This window comes from Phoenix dactylifera, chromosome 6 (assembly GCF_009389715.1).
Source record: "Phoenix dactylifera cultivar Barhee BC4 chromosome 6, palm_55x_up_171113_PBpolish2nd_filt_p, whole genome shotgun sequence".
NCBI lineage: Eukaryota > Viridiplantae > Streptophyta > Magnoliopsida > Arecales > Arecaceae > Phoenix > Phoenix dactylifera.
In genome coordinates, this window is record NC_052397.1 from 6032390 (window position 1) to 6056772 (window position 24383).

At 41.0% G+C, this 24383-nt stretch overlaps 3 protein-coding genes across 4 annotated transcripts; 2 read left to right on the plus strand and 1 right to left on the minus strand.

The window, feature by feature from the left end:
* Positions 1–1153: 1153 nt before the first annotated feature.
* Positions 1154–9974, plus strand: LOC120111012 (probable glucomannan 4-beta-mannosyltransferase 3). Of its 2 annotated transcripts, none has more exons than XM_039127279.1 (10): positions 1154–1366; positions 1434–1789; positions 1864–1962; positions 4887–5139; positions 7227–7337; positions 7694–7830; positions 8448–8561; positions 8650–8849; positions 9068–9262; positions 9341–9973. In XM_039127279.1, exons 1-10 carry the CDS (start codon positions 1243–1245, stop codon positions 9501–9503), a joined length of 1752 nt encoding a protein of 583 aa, XP_038983207.1. In that variant the 5' UTR covers positions 1154–1242; the 3' UTR covers positions 9504–9973. The 2 variants fall into 2 exon arrangements, with proteins under 2 accessions (XP_038983207.1, XP_038983208.1); XM_039127280.1 differs by having other exon boundaries at positions 1163–1366; positions 1437–1789; positions 9341–9974.
* Positions 9975–11972: 1998 nt separating this feature from the next.
* LOC120111161 (E3 ubiquitin-protein ligase MPSR1-like) lies at positions 11973–12774 on the plus strand. Its single transcript, XM_039127722.1, has 2 exons — positions 11973–12488; positions 12748–12774. Exons 1-2 carry the CDS (start codon positions 11973–11975, stop codon positions 12772–12774), a joined length of 543 nt encoding a protein of 180 aa, XP_038983650.1.
* Positions 12775–22383: 9609 nt separating this feature from the next.
* On the minus strand, positions 22384–23992 carry LOC120111162. Its single transcript, XM_039127724.1, has 2 exons — positions 22493–23992; positions 22384–22394 (listed from the first exon to the last, which is right to left on the minus strand). The coding sequence occupies exons 1-2, from the start codon at positions 23841–23843 to the stop codon at positions 22384–22386; spliced, it is 1362 nt and encodes a 453-aa protein (XP_038983652.1). The 5' UTR covers positions 23844–23992.
* Positions 23993–24383: the final 391 nt, after the last annotated feature.

Genomic DNA, 24383 nt, shown 5'->3' on the forward strand with positions numbered 1-24383 from the left:
TTCTACAATGGCATCTCAAAGAACTTCTTTCTTTCCAGCAACAAATTTTATCATCCCAGTTATTCAAAAAGAAATAGTAAATTAGAATAAAGATCCATGCTAGCTGAATATATCTAGGGCATATTTGGTCGAAAAAAAGTTTGCTAGAATGAAAAATAAAATGAATGACTTATATTCTTGCCATTTAATTGGGAGAAATCTCGATTTCAGAAAAGAATGAAAGCACTCCAAGCATCTAAAACACAGGTTCGGCTCTTCTAAAGTATTCAAATTTTATTCCGACTTTAACTCCGATTTCAACCACGAATCAAACGCGTCGAAGAACATGGCCATTCTAATTCTTGTTTCTTATTAATTTCGATTTCAATTCCGATCGCAAACCAAAAGCACTATTAAATAAAACCATTCCATGATTTCTAGCTGAATATTTCTTACAAAATTAAAAAGTAACCTTTATAATTACTCTTGTTTATCGTTTAATAGGAAAAAAAAAGCTGAATGAGGGGATATTTTTCCAGTTTTATTCCGCGCTTCCATATGTCTACCTAAATTCTACAAGCATCAGACGTCTAGATTTACATCCATGAAATGGACGGCGGAGATGGCCCCCTGACTGACCTGCTTTGAGAGGGAGCCCTGCCCAATCCCCTAAAATACTATGGAGCCACACCTCCGCTAAACCACTCACATCTTATCACGTACCCAATTCTCCACCGGGTTCGGGTTGTATCTTTCGCGCGAAAGAACGATTGATCATTGTTTTGGCTACACGACCGTTGGATCGCATCTCACACGGAACTCAATTGATTTCTCCCTTCGCGGCTTCTACAGATCTTGAAGCTTCCATTGTGCGATCCAACGGTGGATTCTTGCGGAAAAAGGTACACCGTTGTTTCGCGCGAATGCAACCGATTATTCAGAGTAGCCCGACCCTCATTGGAATCGCTGCAGATAATCTCACAGCCAATCCGAATAACAAAAATTTGCGCACCGGCAAAACGTAAGAACGAAGGGATCCAATCAAAGAGAACGGTGCCATAAAGAAATAGGTCCCATTTTTATGTCCCTTTGCGAGGTGCGAGAACATTATGCGAGAAAATGCAGCGCAAACGTGGCCCCAGACCTATCTTACTTTTTTTATAAGTAGGGACGGTGGAGGAAAAGCACCCCATAGCTCAAAAACCAGCGGAAGAATTGGAGTGAGGAGAGCGGCGGGCGGAAAAGGAAGGAAAAAAGAAAGAAATGAAGGCGAGTGCCGTGAGAGTCGCTCTCTTCATCGTCCTCGCCGCCGCGACCGCGACCGCCGCCGCGACCGCGACAAGCGACGCCGCCACCGCGCTCCTCCTCTCGACCTCCTTAGACGCAGGTAAACCCTCTCCTCCTCTTCCTCCTCTCAAATCATCCAAGGGTTCTTATTGCTTCCATTTGAGTAGAAGATTGGTTGGGGAACGTCTCTCGGTCCGTCCGGGTCTCGATCTCGCGGAGATTGGGGTTCTTTTTGCGATGGGAGGAGGGGGACTTCTTGGATCGGATCGTGGTGGCGTGGAGGGTGGCGCGGAAGATGGCCGTGGCGCCGCTGCTGCGAGCAGCTGTGGTTCTGTGCCTGGCGATGTCGGTGATGCTGCTGGTGGAGGTGGTCTCCATGGCCGCTTTCAGCCTCTCCGTCAAGCTCCTCCGCCGGCGACCGGAGAAGCGGTACAAATGGGAGCCCATCAAGGGCGATCTCGAGTCCGGCAATCTGGGCTACCCCATGGTCCTTGTCCAGATCCCCATGTACAATGAGATAGAGGTGCCTCTCTCTCTCTTCTAGGTTTATTTGCAGTCGCTGTGGGGATTAATGGGGGAAAGGTTGGTTGCACATAGGTGTACAAGCTATCTATTGGGGCAGCTTGTGGGCTCTCCTGGCCGTCGGATCGAATCATAATCCAAGTGCTCGACGATTCCACGGATCCAACGATCAAGGTGCATTGCATCATAATCTCGATTAGTAGGTGGATTATTACAGCATATAAATATATATCACTAACCAGGTAGATTCGCTAATTAACTACATTTACATTTCGATAATTGATAATTTCACCCATTATTTTGCATTTTCCCACCTCACATTGTTTTACAAATTTTAATTGTTCGATCGGGTGAGATAATGTTATTTTCACCCAGTATTTTTATATTTCCACTGAGTTGTAGTCTACTGTTTTTTTTTTGTTTTCCTGCTACAAGAAAAGCATCGGATGAGAATATCATTATTTTACCTTCTTCGACCTAATAATGGAAGGGTAAAAAATGCGGCTGACGAAAGTTACCGTATCGCGTCACATGGAAAGTATCCCTGTAATTGTGAACACGTGGGCCCCACACATCGCGAAACGTTTTTTATCCCTAGGCTTGTGGCTTGGCTGGCGTGCGCTTAAAATTTTATATATGAGAAAACAATAGGCGCGCGGGTTGGTCGTACATGGGTGGTTGTGAGTTAGACGGCTAACGACCGGACCTGTTTAATGACTTCCTCCTGCCCCTTGGAGTCCGTGGGAATTGTGGGATCATCTGATGTTAGGTCCTAGGATACTAACCTTGCTAATCTTGTCCCATTATATCAACTTGATATAAACTATTGGTGGAGTTGTGTTTTCCTTCTTTTTGGTGTGTGAGACAAAATTATGTCAATTTAACTTTCGAAGTTATACTTGTCTCGCATGGTAAATTTGTTGTTATTGGGTTGGTCAGAATGAGTGGCCTGTTTTGTTAATCCTTTGGTCAGTCTAGGTTCGAGATAAAAAACTGTGGTGAGCTGCAGACGGACTTCTTTTAATAAGTTGGGTGATGGCATCCGAATTTGCCCAGGGGATTTTCTAAGAAAAATGACATCGAGACAAACTTTGTGAAAACAAATATGGAAAGAGACATGGAAAGAAGGATGCTGTGCGGGTGGTCCTTACTTGTGAGAGTATGATTTTCCTTCTGAAAATGGAAGAACTGTGAGAAAAGTCCTAAGGTTTGGTGGGGGTGTAGCATTTGTCATATTCTTTTTGGAGGTTTCATTATTTATTCCTAATCTGAGGAGGGGCTGACTGGGTGGTAATTGTTCACAAGTTTTTCATTGAGATTATGGTCCAAAGGAGTTTGGTTTTCCTCCCAATTTAGGACATGATTATTTGCTCCTCCTAACTTTGCCATAATGAGGCCTTCTGTCTGCCGAATTGAGCATGCTGATTCCAAAGGGAAAAATTGCGTATGAAAAATTGATTTAGCAAGTCAAAGACAGAAATGTTATTTGTACTCAAAGGACAAATCAGTTATTTGTAATACCATTAATATAGAATCATGGTGATTTACCTGAAAATATTCTGTAGTGATTGGATATACAGCATGATGCTTAAATGGGCAGTGGACGGGATAATTTTGTTGAACTTTGATGTTTCTTTTATACGATATGGTTCAAATGACCTCCACCGGTTGGCAGTTTCATCAAGTTTTTCTTCTGAAGATATTTTATGCTTAGTGGCCCAAATTTCATCTGAAAATATGAATAAATTATTCCTTATGGTCTTTTGTTCTTTTTGTTTCTTAGTTAGTTGAACATACGCTTGTCAATATAAAGAACCCTCTGAATTAGCTGCAACTAAGTGAATTCTAGTTAATTCGGATTACAATGTCTTCATGTAAGTACAACTAAAAGAAAGATATCATTGCTGGAGATTTAGCTTTTTCTTTTGTCTTTTTTTTTGAAGTTCTGCTTTCTGCTTAACTCAAGATCAGTAGACAGGTCAACTTGGTTAAACCATGGTAATTTTCCCAACCATCTTCTCTTTAAAATCATTATAATCCATTAGTGTATGACCTCAGCTCAGGCCACTTAGTATATAGTACAGCATTTCAAAGTATAGTTTTGGTTGGAATCACCTACAAAGAATGGCAGTGTGTATTGCTGTGGTGTGGCTATTCACACTTGTTAAAAGTTCTAAGGAATTTGGATACTACCTTTCAACTATGCCAAGCCTCTTAGCCCATCTTTATCAGGTTCTAGAGTAGGTTAAGATTTGTGACCCAGCATACAGTTCCTTCTGCTCCTTGATTATATCATTGATGTAACCTTCTCTTTCTTTGTGAACAGAACTCAGTTTAGATATATATTCTATTTATTTGTTACAATTCTAAAAATCATGCATCTGTTGATGTTTTCAGATGCATCAACAAGTATCAATAATCATAGCCAATGATCGAAATTTACATACAGCATATTTCCACTAGGCTCTTATGATATTGTTTTTTATCCAGCAAGCATATACTGCTAAAGTTAGCGTTTAACTATATCTTTGATGGTACCTTTCATTAAAATAAGCATTGATAGCACATCATATCACATAATCATTACCAACCTTCAAGACTCATCCCAAATACTTGGGTCATCATAACACATCACAGTAACAAATTATGTTCAGGGCACCTATGAAGAGATTGCATTGGAATGGTGAACATCGAAAAGAAATAAATAAATAAAATTAAACCCTCATGCCAATTTTCTATGGACATGGGAGTAACAATAAACTCAAGGTTCTGGTTCTTACATGGCTTATCTTGACATCTGAAGCTGTTGGTATCTGGCACCCAATTAATTCGAGGAAACCTGCCTTGAAAATTGGCATTGATATATTATTACATATCAAAGATATACCTTTGAGTCCAAACCTTACCTAAGGGGTTGTTGCAGCCAAGTAGTTTAACCTGTCTTAATTGTAAGTTTACGGTTTTTCAGCAAATACTTTAATGATTCCAAATTTCCAATTCTATCTGCCAGATAAATAGGCTAGCAAATTAATTTTCTTTCTTAAAAAAATTGAGTTTTCTAATGCTCTTAATTTTCTTTTGCAAAATTTCCATGCTAGGATCTAGTGGAACTGGAATGCAAGTTTTGGGCAAGTAAAGGCATGAATATATATTATGAGGTCAGAGGCAACAGGAAAGGGTACAAAGCAGGTGCCTTAAAGGAAGGAATGGAACATAGCTATGTTCAACAATGTGAATTTGTTGCCATCTTTGACTCTGATTTCCAACCAGAATCTGACTTTCTTATGAGGGCTATCCCTTTTCTGGTGTATAATCCAAATATTGCTCTTGTTCAAGCACGTTGGGATTTTGGTAAGATCAACACGTTCTTCGGCATAAGCTTCAATATCCATAGCAGTAATTTCACATATAAAAGAATTTTACTATGTTACAACTTAATGACTCATTTCATAATGTGCTAGCTCCAGACTGCATCTATTTTGTATATCTAAATTGCCAAGTGATTTGAGTTCCAAAAATAATGGATGCCATTACTTCAGCTAAGACAGCTTAAAACTACTTTCCATTAAGTAGGACATGATCTAAATTGTGAATCATTATATTTATGCATGCATATGTAGGCATTGCATTTTTCTGAGTGACTCACATACCTAAGCACAAGACTGTACCTTCAGCTAAACAAAAGGGAAAAAAAAGAAAGACTTCAAGTTTGAAGACATGCAGAAACTCCTGTTTACTGGTAGACAGAAAATGCTGTCTTCCCTGTTGAATCTAAACTTAGGTAAATGTGTCTGCAATTCTGAATCCACTTCAAAGCTTCATTAATTCATCTCCATAGATGACATTAATTTAGCCCTAGTGAAATCTATCTTGTCAACGCAAACATGCAGCCTAATCTGATAAGTAGACTTTATAGAAAAACAGTTAAACTTTTAAAACACTAGATGTTTAAAACAAGCTACATAATCATAAAGTTTGGCTAAATAGAACACAATACTCTGAATAATTAGGTTGCATTTTAAGCACAAGGAAAGTTTAATAGATGCATATGTGGTGATGAAATGCAAATGGTGGAATTTTATCCCGAGACAATTTGACTTGGAAAGTGGCCTAGACAAGTGGATATGAGATCTTCATGATCAACCAAATAGAACAAAATACTCTCTATTCATTTTGTAATTTAAGTTCTAGGGAAGTTGAATCATGAATTTAGAATTGGCCATTGAGAGCTCAAGAATGATGAAAAAAATTGAGTAAAAGATAACACTTGCAAGAATTTGAGGGTTGAAAGAAGAATGTGAAAAGTTAGCTGGGATGCTTTAATTGGGAGAAGTGTTCTGTTTGGCTGTAACTTTGACTCCACAGTCAAATGTGGAGTTCCTTCAGGTGCCATTTTCATCGCATTCCTATAAACATAAACGTCTGGTTTGAGGATGATGAAACAATTTGCCTGTTGGCCTTTCTTTCCTACCTTGTTTTCTTGCCTTTTTTCTCCTGATGTTTGCTTCCTGTTTGTTAAAAATCATTTCATGTACTGTTTGGTGAAGATTTTTTACTTTCCATTTGTTTAAACAGCATGTTATTTTTTCGTAGAAGCAGTTATCTTGAGTCGTCTAAGAGAATTATTTGTGTGGCTATCTATGGGTTCACCGCATATATGATCTTTGTCAAGTCAGCATACTCATGGTGAAAAGGGGATGGATAGGTTCAAGTCCTTCTTGTTATAACCCCAGGAACAGCTAAATAAAATGATAAAAAAATAATAGAAAATAAATCTGTCACGTTACAAGATTTAACGTGAGTCACCAACAATTTGGATATCCACTGGAGGAGTGAGAGATCCACTATAATAAATATAGTATTGGGCCTTTTAGAAGAGTTCACCAAGGAAAATAATCCAAAAAAATATAAGAAAGATAAATGTAAGAACAAGACTTTGCCAAGAAATCTAACCTTGTTCCACTCCTGCATAAAAGACACTGCAGTCCCTCTTTATATGACGTGAGAGAAGGCATCAGTTCTCTTATTACCCAAGTTAGACAAGGACTTTGTCCTATCCTTATGGGTCCCATAATCAACTCCAAATGGGACTTGGCTAATCTGGCTTTTCTAATGGCGATGTAAGCAAAAACCCAACAATTCCAGACCTAGTAAGGGACTATCAATGCCCCCTTTCCACCCCTCCTCTCTCCTCCCCTCCCTCACCACCCCATTGCACCAAAAAAAAAAAGAGAGACAGAGAGTGAATAACATGTATGCTAAAATTAATGAGTCATCGCAGCAATTTTGCCTTACACTTGGTGATGTATGAGGCTTAATACTCTTTCTGCAAAGTTTCCTCAACAAGTTTTTTCAAAAAAAGTTTTTATTCGTTCTGATATTTCTGTTTTTAATTGACAGGAAGTTGCTGACGTGGCATTTCCCGGACGATTTTGCAGTGAATTCTACTGAGTGCTTGATGACAAGGATACAAAAGATGACCCTAGATTACCACTTCAAAGTGGAGCAGGAAGCAGGTTCATCCACCTTTGGCTTCTTCGGATTTAATGGTAAACTGCCACTCCTTTTAATCTCAGTTTAATTATTTGGAATAGAAATTTGTTTATTGTCCTAGTAGATATATCAATTTTGCACTCTTTTTTTTGTTAAGATAACTCGGTAAGTTTCTTTTTGGTATTTGTTATTTTATAGAAAAATGACTTGAACTTCGATTAAGTAGTACTGAGGCAAATCAACTGGATGCTTTAAAAATGGAATAGGAACTAAACAAAAGTGATAAGCTGAAAACACATTCTGCAAGAAATGATGTTTTTTCTAGGACTTAAACCTCTTCTTTTTTTTTTTGATAAACTAAGACTTAACCTCTTTAGATTGATAGCTTCTTATATATTGGATCTGTTTATAGGAACTGCTGGTGTGTGGAGGAAATCAGCTATTGATGAAGCTGGAGGTTGGAAGGATCGAACTACAGTAGAGGACATGGACTTGGCTGTTCGGGCAAGTCTTAAAGGATGGAAATTTGTATACGTTGGTGATATTAAGGTATTAAATCTGCCTTAGTTCAAGCTTGTTTTTGAAGTTTGAGGTACGGGACATTGTAACCTAGTTTATGTGGAAAAAAACAAAGTCGTGTTCTCTTAAGTCTTAACCATTGTCATGGTTTGATGAATGCCTCACTTTAAGTGAAACCGTGGATAATGGTTTAAGTGTCTTCATTTTTATCTTTCAAGTTTTATCACTGTCCTTACAGGAAAATTGCACCAATTGAATAAAATTGACAAATCGATCCATGCAAGATGGGATCACAGACCTTCAAGTTATGACTGGCGCTATTCCGGAATCCAGCGAAATAAAAATTGAAGATCACCAATGGCCTATTACCGGATAAAGTTGTTTAACCTAGCTCATATATACATATATAATGTATGAATTATAACTATTTCTGCAAAATAAAGGGTTGACGAACTTTCCACTAGATTAATCATTCTTGTAGTATCGGGAGCACTGACAATTACCAGATATTCTGTAGGCTATGAAATCATCTCAGTTCCACTTTGACTCTCTGACAGGTTATTGTCTGTGTACCACATTCTGTCAAGCGTTTTAATCTGCAAATCTCTGATGAAACCAATTGTTTTTGATGTTAACATTGACTGTAGGTCAGAAGTGAACTGCCAAGTACTTTTAAGGCATACCGCCATCAACAGCATAGGTGGACTTGCGGGGCAGCAAATTTATTCAGGAAGGTGGCCATAGAGACTGTAATGACCAAGGTAAGCATTCTTGCAAGGTGCAGGGTATGAGGATATTATGTAGAAAATTGTGTTTTGTATTATCTGATATGTTCTTTATATGCAACAGGAGGTATCATTTTGGAAGAAGTTTCACGTGCTTTACAGTTTTTTCTTTGTGAGGAAGGTTGTAGCCCATATCGTCACCTTTATTCTCTACTGTATTGTAATTCCAGTGTCGGTTCTGGTTCCCGAAGTCAGCATTCCTACCTGGGGAGTGGTTTATATCCCAACAACCATTACGGTTCTCAATGCCATCAGAAATCCTAGGTCTGAAACTTTCAAAAATTATTTAAATATTCTTTTTCCCCTGATGAACTGCCTTTGAGTAGTAGAGTCACATCTTAAAAGTAGCCCCACCGTCTTCTTAACATAATCACTGACTATTTGATCTTACATTTATTGTCCTTTTAAGCAAAAACATGTGCACAAACTGCCCACTTTCTTAATTTCTTTAACATGCTATGCTTTGATTTGGCTGTCAATAGGTCGATCCATCTTATGCCATTTTGGATTCTTTTTGAAAATGTGATGTCCATGCACCGGATGAAAGCAACCATGGTTGGTCTGTTTGAGGCTGGAGGTGTAAATGAGTGGGTTGTGACAGAGAAACTGGGAGATACTCTCAAGGGAAAGCCTGAGACCCAGATACTCGAAAAGCATCCGATCAGATTGAGAGACAGGTAACACCAATGCATATCGTATATGTTTACATCAGATGGACATATTACTGACATCAGCGTCTTGCATTCTTTCATCAGATTCACGTTCTCAGAAATTGGTTTCGCAGTCTTCCTCTTCTTTTGTGCATGCTACAATGTTGCTTTTGGAGAAAATTACTACTACATTTACATCTGCCTCCAAGCTCTTGCATTTTTGGTAGTCGGCTTTGGTTATGTTGGCACCTTCACCCCCAACTCATAGCAATGCCAGCACAGTTAGTCATCATTTCTATAACTTCTGACAATTCTTTTGCTAGATCATAAAAATCGCATATGATGAGAGAAGAAGCTGTTGACACTTGACAGGGAAACCCGAGTTCAGTAATTGCTCATTTGTAACAGTATAGGCAAACAGAGGCCACAAAAAATTAAAGAAAGAAGGGCCAGATTTTTGGAGCCCTTGTTCCGGTGATTTCATGTTTCATCTAACATGAAGTTCCACCATTCTTCTTGCCAGGTAGAAGCATAAATTTGATGACTATATGAATGCATTATTTTTATATGTAGAAGAGAGGAAAAGGAGGTAAAATGACATTGTATGCCCCCGGCTCTCTTTTCAAAGCCGGAACTTGATTTTTATTTTTTTAATTTTTTTTTGAGGGATTCTTTTTTCGAGGAAACTTGAATTTTAACCATTGGTTAATGATATCGTTGTTCTGGCTGTGGTGGCTGATGCATTATTTCATGTAAGCAACTACACTGGTAGGAAGCAAATATAGCACTCATCTGCAACAAAGCTCTGTCGTGTATGGAGCTGATCAATGCTGCTGAACTATCATGACAAACTAGTCATAGTTGTGACGAATTTTTTCTTCAAACAAAAGATGAGATGCATGTCCAATTGTCCATACATACATAGAAGTGAACGAACCTGATGACTCGAGCATCAGGCGCATGTTATTGGACTTTGTCGTGTTTGTGAATACCCAAGAAATAGTTTGCTTGCAGGGAAGTCCATGCAGAATCACTGGAATCCAGTCGATGCCTATTTGGTTTCAGCTACGCGGATGGAAGTGAAGAATGAGTTTATAAAAAAGCTGATAATTTTCCTTTCTTTCTCGTTTTTGGTTCGAGGTACGTGAAGCCAAGTGTTTGCAAATGAAGTTGTCTGAAAATTCTCTACGCTCTTTTATTGAGCGTGTCCGTACGTCTTTAGCACCAGCATTAAAAAAAAAAAAAAAAAACTCTGTACGCTCCACACTCTAGCAACTTCTTGATTTTCCGCTTATAAGCTCATTAAAAGAGAAAAAATTAGCAGGCCGAGCTTCTGCACACTTGGTGGTGTGCCGCCTAGCGTAATAGTCTATCTTTATTTTTCTCCTTTTTTTTATATAAAAAAACATTTATTATTTATTTTTATGCTAATTTTTATTTTGGGTTTTGGTAAGCGTATCCAATGAATGACGAGACCCAGTTAATGACGAGGGACAAGCTGGCCAACTGCGGATGGGACATAGCCACCTTTGTTTCAGGGATGAAAATACATAGCAGTCCACGTGCCAGACAGAAGAGTTAGTCGTGTGGATAGGAGCTTCATCGTCTGGCCAGATGATAAGCCCAAAGCTTGCAAACAAACTAGTGCGCCCACGGTTCTGAATTCCAGATAAACTTGGAAGAAAGGTGCTGGGGGATTTATGCTGTCACCTCCAGTTGACAAGTCCTGCGTCACTAAACACAACCAAACCTAATATGCATTTTGGGCTTGATTTGGTTTATATTTCTATTTTCAGCGGATTGAATTTGGTTTTCTTAAAAAAATAAATTTGGGTTCGAAATTCATAAATATCTGGCCCCGGACAACCCAAGCTAGCTCCAAACCGTTTACTCATTTGCTTCACATCTCCTTCAGAATAACAGAATTATTTTTCAGGAAAATCTGACCTAATCTAATTATATTCGAAGTAAACCGTCTCTATTCAAGTTTAGATTTACATCACAAATTACATTATGAATTCTTGATTTGGTTTTAGGATCTCAGGCATGAAGCTAGTTGGAATAATCACCCCTCCTCTCTTTCAAAGGGAGGGGAAAAAAAAAAAGAAGGAAAAGTTGAATAAAATTTGAGCTGAACTGATAGTCTTAAAAGGAGATTAGGTTAGGTTAGACTAGATATTATAAAAATCTATGTTTGATATGATTTAATGCCAGCGGTGCGGTATCAGCACCGGGAGTGCTCCAAACTCGAAAATATCTCTCTTCCTTGCCTAAAATAAAAGGACGCAAGCAAAACATTGGGCGCATCCACCCCAAGCCAATACCAGCCAGGCAAGAGGTAATCTCTCCTCCTCCGCCAGCAGGACCAAATCGACGCCAGGACAACTCTTGCTGTCTCTCTTTAATTTATTTATTTATTTATTTATTCATTTATTTATTCACACACCGTAACAAGACTACCATAGCATTAAAAATCTCCAAAGAAAGAAAACGTCACTTTTAGGTCGGTAAACATTGATAGCATGATTCTGGAATCAACCAGAAAGAATTAAAAATAAATAAATAAAAATAAATAATTACGAAACTTTGGCTTAGTTGGGCTTGTAAGGAAACTTCCAGATCATTCTAGAGTTCCATCATCAGTCCTTCTTAATCCCCCACCCAAGCCGCCTCCCTTCTAAATTCTATTCCTTTTCTTTTCTAATCTGAATTCCAAAAATCTCTCTCGCGAGGTGAGATGGCGGCGGAGTCGGAGAGCCAGGAGGCGAACGCGGAGCAGCGGATGAGGGAGGCGGCGGCGGAGTCGGAGAGCGAGGCGGCGGAGCGGGTGAGGGAGGCGGCGGCGGAGTCGGCGGGCGGCGGGGAGAGGAGGAGATTCTTCCCGATCTACGTCGGCGTTATGGGTCCGCCGCCGCCGGCTGACGGAGGGCCGGTGCCGCCGCCGGACCGGATTGTGCTGGTAAACCCGCTGACGCAGGGGATGGTGGTGCTCCAGGGGGACCCGGAGCTGGTGGCGGAGCTCCTGTCAGGAAGGGGAGCCGGCGGCGGGGGAGGATCCGGTGGCCCGCCGCCGGCGTCGAGGGCGTCGATCGAGGCGATGACGATGGTGGAGGTTGGGCAGGAGGGGGAGGAGGTGGGGGAGTGTCCGGTGTGCCTGGATGAGCTCGCCGGCGTGGTGAAAGAGATGCCGTGCCGGCATAGGTTTCATGGGCAGTGCATCGATAAGTGGCTGGGGATGCACGGGTCGTGCCCCGTGTGCCGGTTCCGGATGCCGCCGGAGGAGGAGGGGGACTCGAAGAAGGACGGCGGCGGCGGCGGCGGGGAAGAAGGGGAGGCGGAGGAAGAGAGGAGGAGGAGGAGGAGGGAGGTTTGGGTTACGATCGCTTTGAGCAGGGGACAGGGAAGAGAGGAGGAAGCAAGCGATCATTAGGGAGGCAGGTTGATGCTTTGGGATTTGATTTTTTTTTTTTTTTTTTTTTTTTGTAAGGGATTCTTTCCCTTTATGTTTATAGAGATTATGTGCAGTTGATGAAAGCTGAAGCAATCTTTTATTTTTAGTCAACATTTATTGATATCTAGATTCGCATGTTAGATTTGGCATGATTAATAGATGTGAGCTCTTAAGAGTTCAAATTTTTTTAATTTGTGATTGAATTTGAGAGGCCCAATTAGATAACCAGTTATGGATTTTTGCATGATATCAGGGGATCCTTGTGATTATAGGTTGCATTAAATGTTCATGAGCTTGTGATTTCTTGGTTTGCATCAAATTTTTTGACTTGGTTTCTTTCTTTACATGAGGGAAAATTATGGAGACACCTTTTCTAAAATTTTTTGACTTGGTTTCTTTCTTTACATGAGGGAAAATTATGGGGACACCTTTTCTAATCTCATTTGAGATTGGAGTATAAATGTACAAAGAAAGGATAGGGCCTTGAATGTATATAGAAAAACTTTGGGTTAGATATTCCTTTATGGCTAAATAACTTTAACTGGTTCCATTACAAAAGGATAAAGCTACTATTTTTCTGAATTCGGCAGGGATGGCGGAAGTTAGTTGACCTTAAATAACTTTCCACCAAAACTAAAATTCCGCTCCTAATTTACTGAGGGAGATATATCCTGAAATTTAGAATTATTTTTTTTATCATATGACCATTATATGATAATGATTTCTAATAGAGATAAACAGCTAAGCCACATTGCATCAAAATATTTTTCGTCTAAATTTCAATGGTCGTTTCTGTAATTTTTCTTAATATTAAATGTTTGCATTTATTAAAGATAGAAATAATAGTAGAGATAGGAAATAGCAAACATTTAGAAAGAGGCACTCTGTCTCTAGTACACTACTATGTTTACTTGATAATCTCCCACATAATCTTCTTCGAATGGGCGTAAACCTTAGTTTTTCTTTTACTTTGCCAGACATGCTAGTATAAACCTGATCTTTTCTTTACCAAACACAATGGGTAGGTGGCTTATTAAGGGCCAAAATACAAACCTTATCCCTAACATTTCAAGAAAAAAACGCTTGCTAAATAAATCTCAAGCATTTCTTCATACTATATCAAAACTAGAGTTTAGAGGATCACCTGCTGGATTTTGGAAGCTTCAGAGAACGCTCTGCAGTGGGCTCGGTGGATTCATGAGAGTCCCCGTGCTGAACTTCCAACGTACTAATAGAGAGAAATCCAACACACGTGCAGGACTTCACATTCTTTTCATTACATATGTGAGAGTGTAAAAAATATAACATGAGAAGCAATTTGCGAGCAAGATAATACATGTGATGTGATTTAAAGGTACCATGGCTGAAGACAGGTTTTCCAGGGCCACGTTTTGGACCTCATTTCTATCCAACCGAATGGGAGTGGCGAGGGAGGGTATCACATTTCAGACTATGCATGTATATCGTGAGGCCAATGGGGCGACCAATTGGGTGGCGGCATTTGTTGCGAGCCACTTAGGAGGCATCTTGTGGACTGGAGAGAGATGCCCGAAACATTTCGAGATCTTTTGTTTTCCGATTCTATTGGGTATATTCGTACTCGATATATGAAATGTCTGTTTTAGCCACAAAAAAAAAAACTCAAAATGTATAATAAATTAGAAATTATACTTACATCAAGTGCACCACATCAGCAGTGCATCGCAGAAATAATTTAATAAAAAAGAGAAAGTAGTAATTCGAAACAAGCCGCATGATGTATGAAGCTTACATGAACGAAAAATCTGGTTGATATGGTGCGCAACTGATGCGATGCATCTGGCGTAGGTTGTACAACTTCTGATAGTAAACATTCTGATGATTTAGTGAAGTCATTGAGATGTAGGTACCAATTCCAATATCTTGAATTTGAGAAGCTCACGCTTTTAAAATTTATTATCCCAATAGATTAGATATTACTTCGAAATCTTTTCTTGTCATTTCAGAAGGAAAAAAAAAAAGTCCCAACAGAACGTTGGCAGTTCCTATTGTTTCTGAGAATATCAATGTTTCTGAGGGAGGTTGGCAGTTGACATGTTATGCACCGATTAAAGTAAAAGGAAAGCATTGAGAAATAAAATAAAAAGTTACTTGGTTAAATATATTATAGTAGAATTAACAAATAAAAGGAAATATGCAAATTCAGAAGCCCAAACGAGTAAATAACAATAATAGCAATAATAAAAGGTAGGGAGCAAAGCTGGCTCTCAATGGCCAACAATAGTTGTGGGAAAATTATCATTCTTTTCCAAGCAATCCTTTTGATTTCATGAAACATGTGTGGTTCCTACTTGCTGCTATCTAGACGGTCGTGGAGCACATGATAATGGTCATCATGATTTATAACATATCTTTTGTGAATGTCTCATTATTATTATTGTTTAATGCTATATAATTTCTTTCCGGTTAAGTTCTTGCAATAGAATACCAATGTGCTAGAACATCAATTCAATATTTGAACTGTGGCATTCACACTGAAAGAAAAGGAAACATGTTAATATGGGATTCAACTAGCATATTACTATCGGATACATCGTAATATGATTTGTCTAGATGCCAACTAGACTGGCTGATTGGCAACCTTCTTAACATGGCTTCTAGTCTAGTTTGAGTTATAATCAACACACACACACACACACACACACACACCACACACACACACACACACACACATATATATATATATATATGCATCCATATATGAATATATTCTTAAACCCTGCTAAGTTTAGATTAGACTTAGGAGATTCCATATCGATGATCCGAGCTATTTGATGTGATCTACTATCTCTAGATTACTTATACAATAAAATTTATATAATTCGGAGACCCTTAACTTATGCATCAACTGATCAAAATTTGGACAATTTGAATAATACAAAACAAAATACATTTTTTTTTGACTACTTAAAGCATAGGGTAGAGATATTTAATCGTATAACTTTTCGTATGTAAGCAATTTAGAGATAGTAGATCATATCCAACTACTTAGATCATCGATATAGATATTTCAATTTATAAATCTGATCAAATTTGAGTAGAAATCCACTCAAGTGTAGCCAAATCATGCTTGTGCTCTCTCTCTCTCTCTCTCTCTCTCTCTCTCTCTCTTTTACATATATTCGTGCATGTGCAAGATAGACTTTGTTCCTTTTAAAAAGAGGTGTAACTCTCGAGATCAAAATCAAAAATTGGGCATCCAAATTAAATATTCTCACCATTTGTCATAATTTATATCACTAAAAATACGTAGAAACAAAAAAAATCATGTATTTTCATAGTAAAATGATATGAAACCACATTTTGTTATGATCCGAGCATTAAAATCTTTTGCTTCTCAGTCTATACATATTTTAACATTTATAGACTATAATCAATAAAATAGATTATTAATTTAATTATTTTATCATATATTTTAGTTTACTAATACAATAAAAATCGTTCATATTTTTGTTTTTATGATACTAGATTAGAGACCACTAAAAGGCATAATATTTGATTTCTAAATATTTAGTGATATAAATCATAATTAATAGTGTCACGCCCCCGAACCCATCACCCGGGTCCGGCACGCGACCGGCCGCATGATCCCTAGAGCAATGCCCTAAAGATCATGCAAGGCCTAAGATAAGCAACAATTCCAATAATTCCAATAATTCCAATAAATGCCAAAATCAATAATTAATGGAATTCAATCAGATCCAACCAAAATGTACTGAATGATTACATAAATTCAAATGTCCATAAATAAGAGATAAATTGACTTCTAACTATCTAGCAGTCTGACTCAGATCGAGCTCACTTCTTGTCCCATCCGACAGATTCTACGAATCCAGTGCCTCTGAAAAAAAATGGAAGTGTAGTATGAGCTTTTCCAGCCCAGTAAGAATCCCAACAGCCACACACAACAAAATCATAAAATAATCAAGTATCAAAATATACATATCATTTCATCATTTCAAAAGCTCAACAAACAACAAATATATGTAATCAGTACATATACACCAATCCTTTTTCACATTATGTGATCCATTCCCGTATTACTCAGATTCCAAGTTTTCAAACTTTTCATTTCTGGCGTTGGACTAACCAAGATCATGTCCCAGTCCAAGACTGCACAAATCCCACGCATAAGCTCGTGGCAGCTATCCCACGCGTAAGCCCGTGGAGGCTATCCCACGCATCAGCTCGTGGCCGCTATCCTACGCATAAGCTCGTAGAGGCTATCCCACGCGTAAGCCCGTGGAGGCTATCCCACGCATCAGCTCGTGGCCGCTATCCGTAAGCCCGTGGAGGCTATTCCACGCATCAGCTCGTGGCCGCTATCCGTAAGCCCGTGGAGGCTATCCCACGCGTAAGCCCGTGGAGGCTATCCCACGCATCAGCTCGTGGCCGCTATCCGTAAGCCCGTGGAGGCTATCCCACGCGTAAGCCCGTGGAGGCTATCCCACGCATCAGCTCGTGGCCGCTATCCGTAAGCCCGTAGAGGCTATCCCACGCATCAGCTCGTGGCCGCTATCTCATGACAAGGTTAGTCCAACCCATATTACATGTCTAGTTTTACATGTTCAATCACATTCCCATCACATCACATATTTTCATAAATTTTCAAAAATATGTTATTTCTTCCCAAATGAATTTATCTCAATATATTCATTAAAACAACATGCACGCCTCATAGGTGCCGCATCAACACATAAACAATAACAACATAATAATGAAAATATGTTGACAAACATTCATCTCATATGTGTCATATCAGCTCACAAGCAATAACAACACAACCGTAAAATAAATCCAACGATAAATCAATATATGCATAGAAGTGCTCAGATGTAGGGATTCTTACAGAAATTGTAGACTGACTTAAACACAGTCCAAATCACAACCTACGCGCTGGGGTGCTGAGTCCCCTGATCAAAACCTCCTGGCACCACTGTCTCCTCCCCTACAGCATCAATTACAATCACAAACTAAATCATTTAATATTTAAATATTCAAAACTATAATTCACATCTGCTATGGGGTCCATCATCAGGTCCCCAAATATCTCAATCCCTCCAGATCTAGGGCAGTCGGGGTGGCCCGACTCCCACCCTTGTACCACCGGCCCATGTCGTCGCCAGCCGTGGCCGCTGCCACGCCGGCGACGATAGCCAGTCCCGATGAAAAGACCAAAAGAAGGGTGGATGATAGAGAAGGGTTCTTCCTCCACCTCTTTGGTCCAAGGGCAACAGCCGGGGTGGCTGTGCCCTCACCTTCCCCACCCTCGGCCACCATTGGCCGAACCATCGCCGGCCACCCCTGCTGCAGTCACCGGCGATGGTGGCCGGCCAAGAGAAAGAGAGAAGAATAAGTCTCTTCCTCTTCTTCTTCTTTTCCTTCTCCTCTTATTATTTTTATTATTATATTATTATTTTTCCTCCTCCTTTTTCTTCTTCTTCCTCTTCTTCTCCTTCTTCTTCTTTCCAACCGACACAGACCCCTCCCCCTTCCTCCATTTCTTCCACGGAAAGGCCACCGTGATGGTGGCTCGGCCCCCAACCGACGACACCCAGCCGCCGTCGCCGCCGCCGGTGGCCAACCGACGAGGGGAAGAGGAGGAGAGGATGGAATCCCGAGGAAGAAGACCTCGGATCCACCCTCCCTCATCACATACATAACCTAGAAAACCCTCTCTGACCCCCCTCACAGATCCGACCAACTCCAACCGCCATGAATCCCGGCCATCTCGGCGGCCGGCGGCGGCAAAAATCCAGAGGAGAGGAGCCGAAACAGGGGTACCCTGTTTCGGATCCTTCTTCGGTGATTCCGTCGGCCATAACCCAGGAAACCCAACCAAAGTCAGGCAAATAAAATGCAAAGGACGAAGCCATGCTTACCTCGGCCCGATGAGGGTGTTCCGGCGACTTTCCGATGAGGAATCGGAGGAGGGGTCTTGGGTTTTCCCGCACGGATCCGAGACCTCTTCTCCCGATTTGATCTTCACCGAGGGAGGGAAAAGCTTCCGGCTTCCTCCGCGGCCGGCCGGTTCCTCCCTCCGGCGCTCGTCTCTCCGGCGAGTCGCCTCTCCAAGCCGCCGCCGCCGTCCCCCCTCCCTATACCCTCTTCTTCCACGATCGTGCCCTAGGCACGATCGTGATAAGGGGGATGGGCCCGGTCTTTTCGGGCCGGCCCGTCCGCCCCTTTCCTTTTTTTTTTATTTTGGGGTTTTACATTCTCCCCTCCAAAAAAAAAATTTCGTCCGCGAAATTAATGTACCTGGACTACCAAAGAGTTGAGGATGTTTGGCTTTTATTTCTTCTTCGAGCTCCCAAGTGGCCTCTCTTTCGGAGTGGTTGCTCCATTGCACCTTTACATAAGGAATGGTCCGACGTCGCAACACTTGATCCTTTCTATCCACAATCCGTACCGGGTACTCGTCATAAGTCAGATCCTCATGCAGACTTATAGGCTCAAAATCTACCACATGGTTCGGGTCCGGAATATATTTCCTTAGCATTGAAACATGAAATACATTATGCACACTTGATAAAGCTGGTGGTAAAGCCAAACGATATGCCACTTCTCCAACTCTGTCCAAGATCTCGAACGGACCAACATACCTAGGGCTCAATTTTCCACGAACCCCGAACCTCATCATACCTTTAGTAGGAGATATTTTCAAGAAAACATGATCACCAACCTGAAACTCCAGTTCTCTTCTCCTATTGTCAGCATAACTCTTTTGTCTACTCTGAGCTGTAAGGAGCCGTTCTTTGATTATCTGTATCTTATCCACAGTTTGTTGTACTATCTCTGGACCCAATACCTTTCTTTCTCCCACATCATCCCAACAAATTGGAGATCGGCATTTTCTGCCATATAGTGCCTCAAAAGGAGCCATCTGAATGCTGGCCTGATAACTATTGTTGTAGGCAAATTCAACCAGTGACAAATGACTATCCCATGCACCACCCATATCCATGACACAAGCTCTTAACATATCCTCCAAGATCTGAATAGTGCGCTCCGACTGTCCATCAGTTTGTGGATGAAAAGCTGTACTGAAGTCCAGTCTTATACCAAGAGCTTTATGAAGGCTCTTTCAAAATTGTGACACAAATCTAGTATCTCTGTCAGACACAATTGAAACTGGAATCCCGTGCAGCCTCACAATTTGCTCTATATACATACTTGCCAATTTCTCCAAAGTAAAACCAACTCTAAAAGGCAAGAAATGTGCTGACTTGGTCAGTCGATCAACAATCACCCACACTGCATCATTACCCCGAGGAGTCTTAGGCAAAGCAGTCACAAAATCCATGGTGATATGTTCCCACTTCCACTGAGGAATGAGAAGAGACTGTAGTGGTCCAGCAGGCCTCTGATGCTCAGCTTTCACTTGCTGACACACTAAGCACTGTGCAACATATTGAGCTATATCTCGCTTCATGCCACTCCACCAAAAATTTTCCTTCAAGTCCCGGTACATTTTAGTACCTCCTGGGTGCACTGTATAAGCTGAGTTATGGGCCTCATCAAGAATCTCTTTCTTCATTTCTGGTACTTTTGGCACACATACCCTGTTCCCGAATCTTAAAGAGCCATCTTCATGCACTCGGAATTCTGACTGCACACCTGACTCTACTGTTTCTCTGATCTTCTGTAACTCTGGATCCTCTCTTTGAGACATCTTGATCTTTTCAATCAGAGTAGGCTGCACTGTGAGGGTAGCCAAATGTACCTTAGGATCATGTAGCCGTATCTCAATCCCTGATCTCTCCAAATCTAATAAAATATGCTTCTGTGTAGTGATTAATGCTGCCAGCCCACTTGAGGATTTTCTGCTCAAAGCATCAGCCACTACATTTGCTTTTCCCGGATGGTAACTAATAGTCAAGTCATAATCCTTCAGTAGTTCTAGCCATCTTCTTTGCCTCAAATTTAGCTCCTTCTGTGTGAAGATATACTTCAAACTCTTATGGTCTGTGAAAACCTCACAGTGTTCCCCATACAAATAATGCCTCTATATCTTCAGAGCAAAAACTACCGCTGCCAACTCCAAATCATGTGTAGGGTAATTCTGTTCATATGACTTTAACTGTCTAGAGGCATAAGCTATCACCTTCCCATTCTGCATCAGTACACACCCAAGTCCTTTACGAGATGCATCACTATAGATGGTGAAGCTTTCTGTTCCAGATGGAATAGCTAGTACTGGGGCTGTCACCAGACGCTTTTTCAGCTCTTGAAAACTCTGTTCACAGTCATCTGTCCATTCAAACTTTACTCGCTTTTGAGTCAAGCGACTTAGAGGCATGGCAATACGGGAGAACCCCTCAACAAATCTTCTGTAATATCCAGCCAATCCCAAGAAGCTGCGCACTTCAGTTACATTGGTAGGTCTACACCACCCAACCACTGCCTCCACTTTCATTGGATCAACAGAGACACCTTCTTTGGAGATCACATGCCCAAGAAAAGAAATACTATCCAACCAGAACTCACACTTTGATAGCTTTGCATACAACTTCTTTTCTCTAAGAATTTGCAATACTACCCTTAGATGTTCTTCATGTTCCTGTGAGCTCTTTGAGTACACCAAAATATCATCAATGAACACCACTACAAACTGATCCAAATAAGGTTTAAATATCCGATTCATAAGATCCATGAAGGCAGCCGGTGCATTTGTCAAACCAAAAGGCATGACCAAAAATTCATAATGCCCGTATCTGGTCCTGAAAGCTGTCTTAGGTACATCCTCTGCCTTTATTTTCAATTGGTGATAGCCAGAACGAAGATCAATCTTTGAGAAAATCTGAGCCCCTTGCAACTGATCAAACAAGTCATCAATTCTTGGTAGTGGGTATTTATTCCGTACTGTCGCCCTGTTTAGTTTCCGGTAGTCTATACAGAGTCGGAGGCTACCGTCTTTCTTTTTCACAAATAATACAGGAGCGCCCCAAGGGGATACACTAGGCCTGATAAAACCCTTATCCAGTAACTCCTGTAGTTGTTCCTTCAGCTCTTTCAATTCAGCTGGAGCCATTCGATATGGAGCCTTTGAAATTGGACCAGTGCCAGGAATCAAGTCGATGGAGAATTCAATCTTCCTATCAGGGGGTAATTCTGGCAATTCATCTGGAAACACATCTGGAAATTCTGCCACCACAGGGATATTCTCTAACTTGGGCTCCTCTTTCTGGGTATCTAACACAGCAGCTAAGAATCCTTCACAACCTTTTGCGAGAAGCTTCTTAGCCTGTAGAGCTGAGATTAATTTCATTTGATGAGGTGACTTGCTACCCACCAACCCAAACACTGGCTGACCAGGGATCTGAAACTTGATCGTTTTCTCAAAACAATCAACAGTAGCATGGTATGCTGCCAACCAGTCCATTCCAAGAATCAAATCAAAGTCATTCATCTCTAAGACCAACAAGTCTGCATTCATTTTCCTGTCCTCAACGCCCAATATACAGTTCTTGCAAACTGAATTAACTAATATAACATCTCCACTTGGCGTTGAGACACATAGATCAAATTCTAATGGCACTGGTGATATTTCAGTATTCTTTCTAACAAAATTGGCCGATATGAATGAGTGGGTAGCACCAGAGTCAAATAAAATATTTGCATCATATGACATTAACCTAATCATGCCTGTACATAGTCACAAGGCACCTAATCACAATCTTTATCCATACATGGACAAACATATATAACCCAACAAAATTTATGACATGCCAAACAAGAGAGAGTATTAGGGATGGATTTAGTACCTGTCACCACTGAATTAGAAGCCTTGGCATCTTGCTCTGTGAGTGCATAAATCCGACCCTGGGTCCTAGGCCTCTGCTGCCCTCCCTCTTGTTGTTGTCCCTCCTGAGGTGCTCGATTTCCAGGGGCTCTCTGAGAAGACTGAGGTGCCTGTCGCCTCTGCTGTTCCTTCCCACTAGGACAAACAACAGCCTTATGCCCTTCTTGACCACAAGAAAAACATGGCCCTCCAATCCAAGTGCAGTCTCGCTTAAGATGAGGTCCTCCACAGCGGTAGCATCTAATAGCACTTCGAGCTTGTCCTTTATCTCTGGTGACAACTTGGTTCGGTCTCTGATCCTTCGACTTGAAAGGTCTACTATTTTGGCTCGGAGAATCAGTAGATCGAAACCTTTTCTTCATATTCTTTTCTCTAGCAGCCTGGGCATTGTCAAGCCCTTTTTCTATCACTAGGGCTTTGTTGACCACATCTTTGTAACTAGATAGTTCAAAAGCAGCGACTTGTTGTTGAATCCTTCCCCTGAGCCCATTTTCAAATTTCCTTGCTCGATCACTTTCCTCTGATATCAAAGTCGGAGCATATCGGGACATCTCTTCAAACTTTGCTGCATACTGAGCAACTGTCATATCACCCTGCTCCAGTCGGTCAAACTCCCTATATTTTTGAAATCGGATACCCTGGGGAAAATACTTCTCATGAAAAACCTTTTTAAATTCTTCCCAAATGAAGGGGGCATCATCCGGACCAAGCTTCCCTTTCTCCATCTCCCACCAGTCAGCTGCCTCACCCTGTAACATAAATGTGGCAAAAAGAACTTTCTCCTCATCAGGGCACCTCAGAGCTTGAAAGACTTTCTCCATCTGTTTCAGCCAGCTCACAGCCTCCATCGGGTCAGCTGTACCTTTAAATGCTGGGGGTGCATACCTCTGAAAATCCAACAGACTGACTCGGTGCTCCGGCTGAGCTGTAGTGCCTTGGAACTGTTGTTGCTGCTGTTGTTGATACATAGCTTGCTGCTGCTGCAACTGTTGCTGCAAGAACTGTTGCTGCACCTCTACCATCCTCATTATATCTTCCCTGGCAGCAGCTTGCTGTTGCACCATCATTTGCATCAACTGTGAAGCACTTATCGTCTCCTCAAGCTGAATACTTGGTCCTTCAGATGTCCCAATCTCCGGAGCTCCCATCTCTGGAGTACTACCAGTAGGGTCCATAGTGTGCTCCTGCTGTGGCACACTCCGAGTCGGCGTGGATGAGGTATCTTCCTGCTGTCCAGAGGGTGCCCAAGCCGTGGAGCCATCTGCAAATCGGGTCGGCCTCCTGGCACGCCCCCGACCACGCCCTCGCGCCATATCAACCTACACAATTTTTCCAGCATCAAGATCATCAGATTAAGAAAATTTCGCATCCTTCATATGCTAATCACACCATTTAATATCTTACGTATTTAGTGATTTTCCCCACTCAGGCTTACTCGAGCCTAAACCCTATGATTCCTAAACCTTAGGATACCTTAACCTGAAGCTCTGATACCACTCTGTCACGCCCCCGAACCCATCACTCGGGTCCGGCACGCGACCAGCCGCATGATCCCTAGAGCAATGCCCTAAAGATCATGCAAGGCCTAAGATAAGCAATAATTCCAATAATTCCAATAATTCCAATAAATGCCAAAATCAATAATTAATGGAATTCAATCAGATCCAACCAAAATGTACTGAATGATTACATAAATTCAAATGTCCATAAATAAGAGATAAATTGACTTCTAACTATCTAGCAGTCTGACTCAGATCGAGCTCACTTCTTGTCCCATCCGACAGATTCTACGAATCCAGTGCCTCTGAAAAAAAATGGAAGTGTAGTATGAGCTTTTCCAGCCCAGTAAGAAT

What these genes read in the sequence shown, in the direction of transcription:
- LOC120111012 (XM_039127279.1), top strand. Translation starts at nt 1,243, where the DNA reads ATGAAGGCGAGTGCCGTGAGAGTCGCTCTCTTCATCGTCCTCGCCGCC. An exon ending in CTCGACCTCCTTAGACGCAG is followed by an intron (nt 1,367 to 1,433) that starts GTAAACCCTCTC and finishes CCATTTGAGTAG; the next exon opens with AAGATTGGTTGGGGAACGTC. An exon ending in CCGATCAGATTGAGAGACAG is followed by an intron (nt 9,263 to 9,340) that starts GTAACACCAATG and finishes TTCTTTCATCAG; the next exon opens with ATTCACGTTCTCAGAAATTG.
- LOC120111161 (XM_039127722.1), top strand. Translation starts at nt 11,973, where the DNA reads ATGGCGGCGGAGTCGGAGAGCCAGGAGGCGAACGCGGAGCAGCGGATG. An exon ending in GGATGCACGGGTCGTGCCCC is followed by an intron (nt 12,489 to 12,747) that starts GTGTGCCGGTTC and finishes TTATGTTTATAG; the next exon opens with AGATTATGTGCAGTTGATGA.
- LOC120111162 (XM_039127724.1), bottom strand. Translation starts at nt 23,843, where the DNA reads ATGGCGCGAGGGCGTGGTCGGGGGCGTGCCAGGAGGCCGACCCGATTT.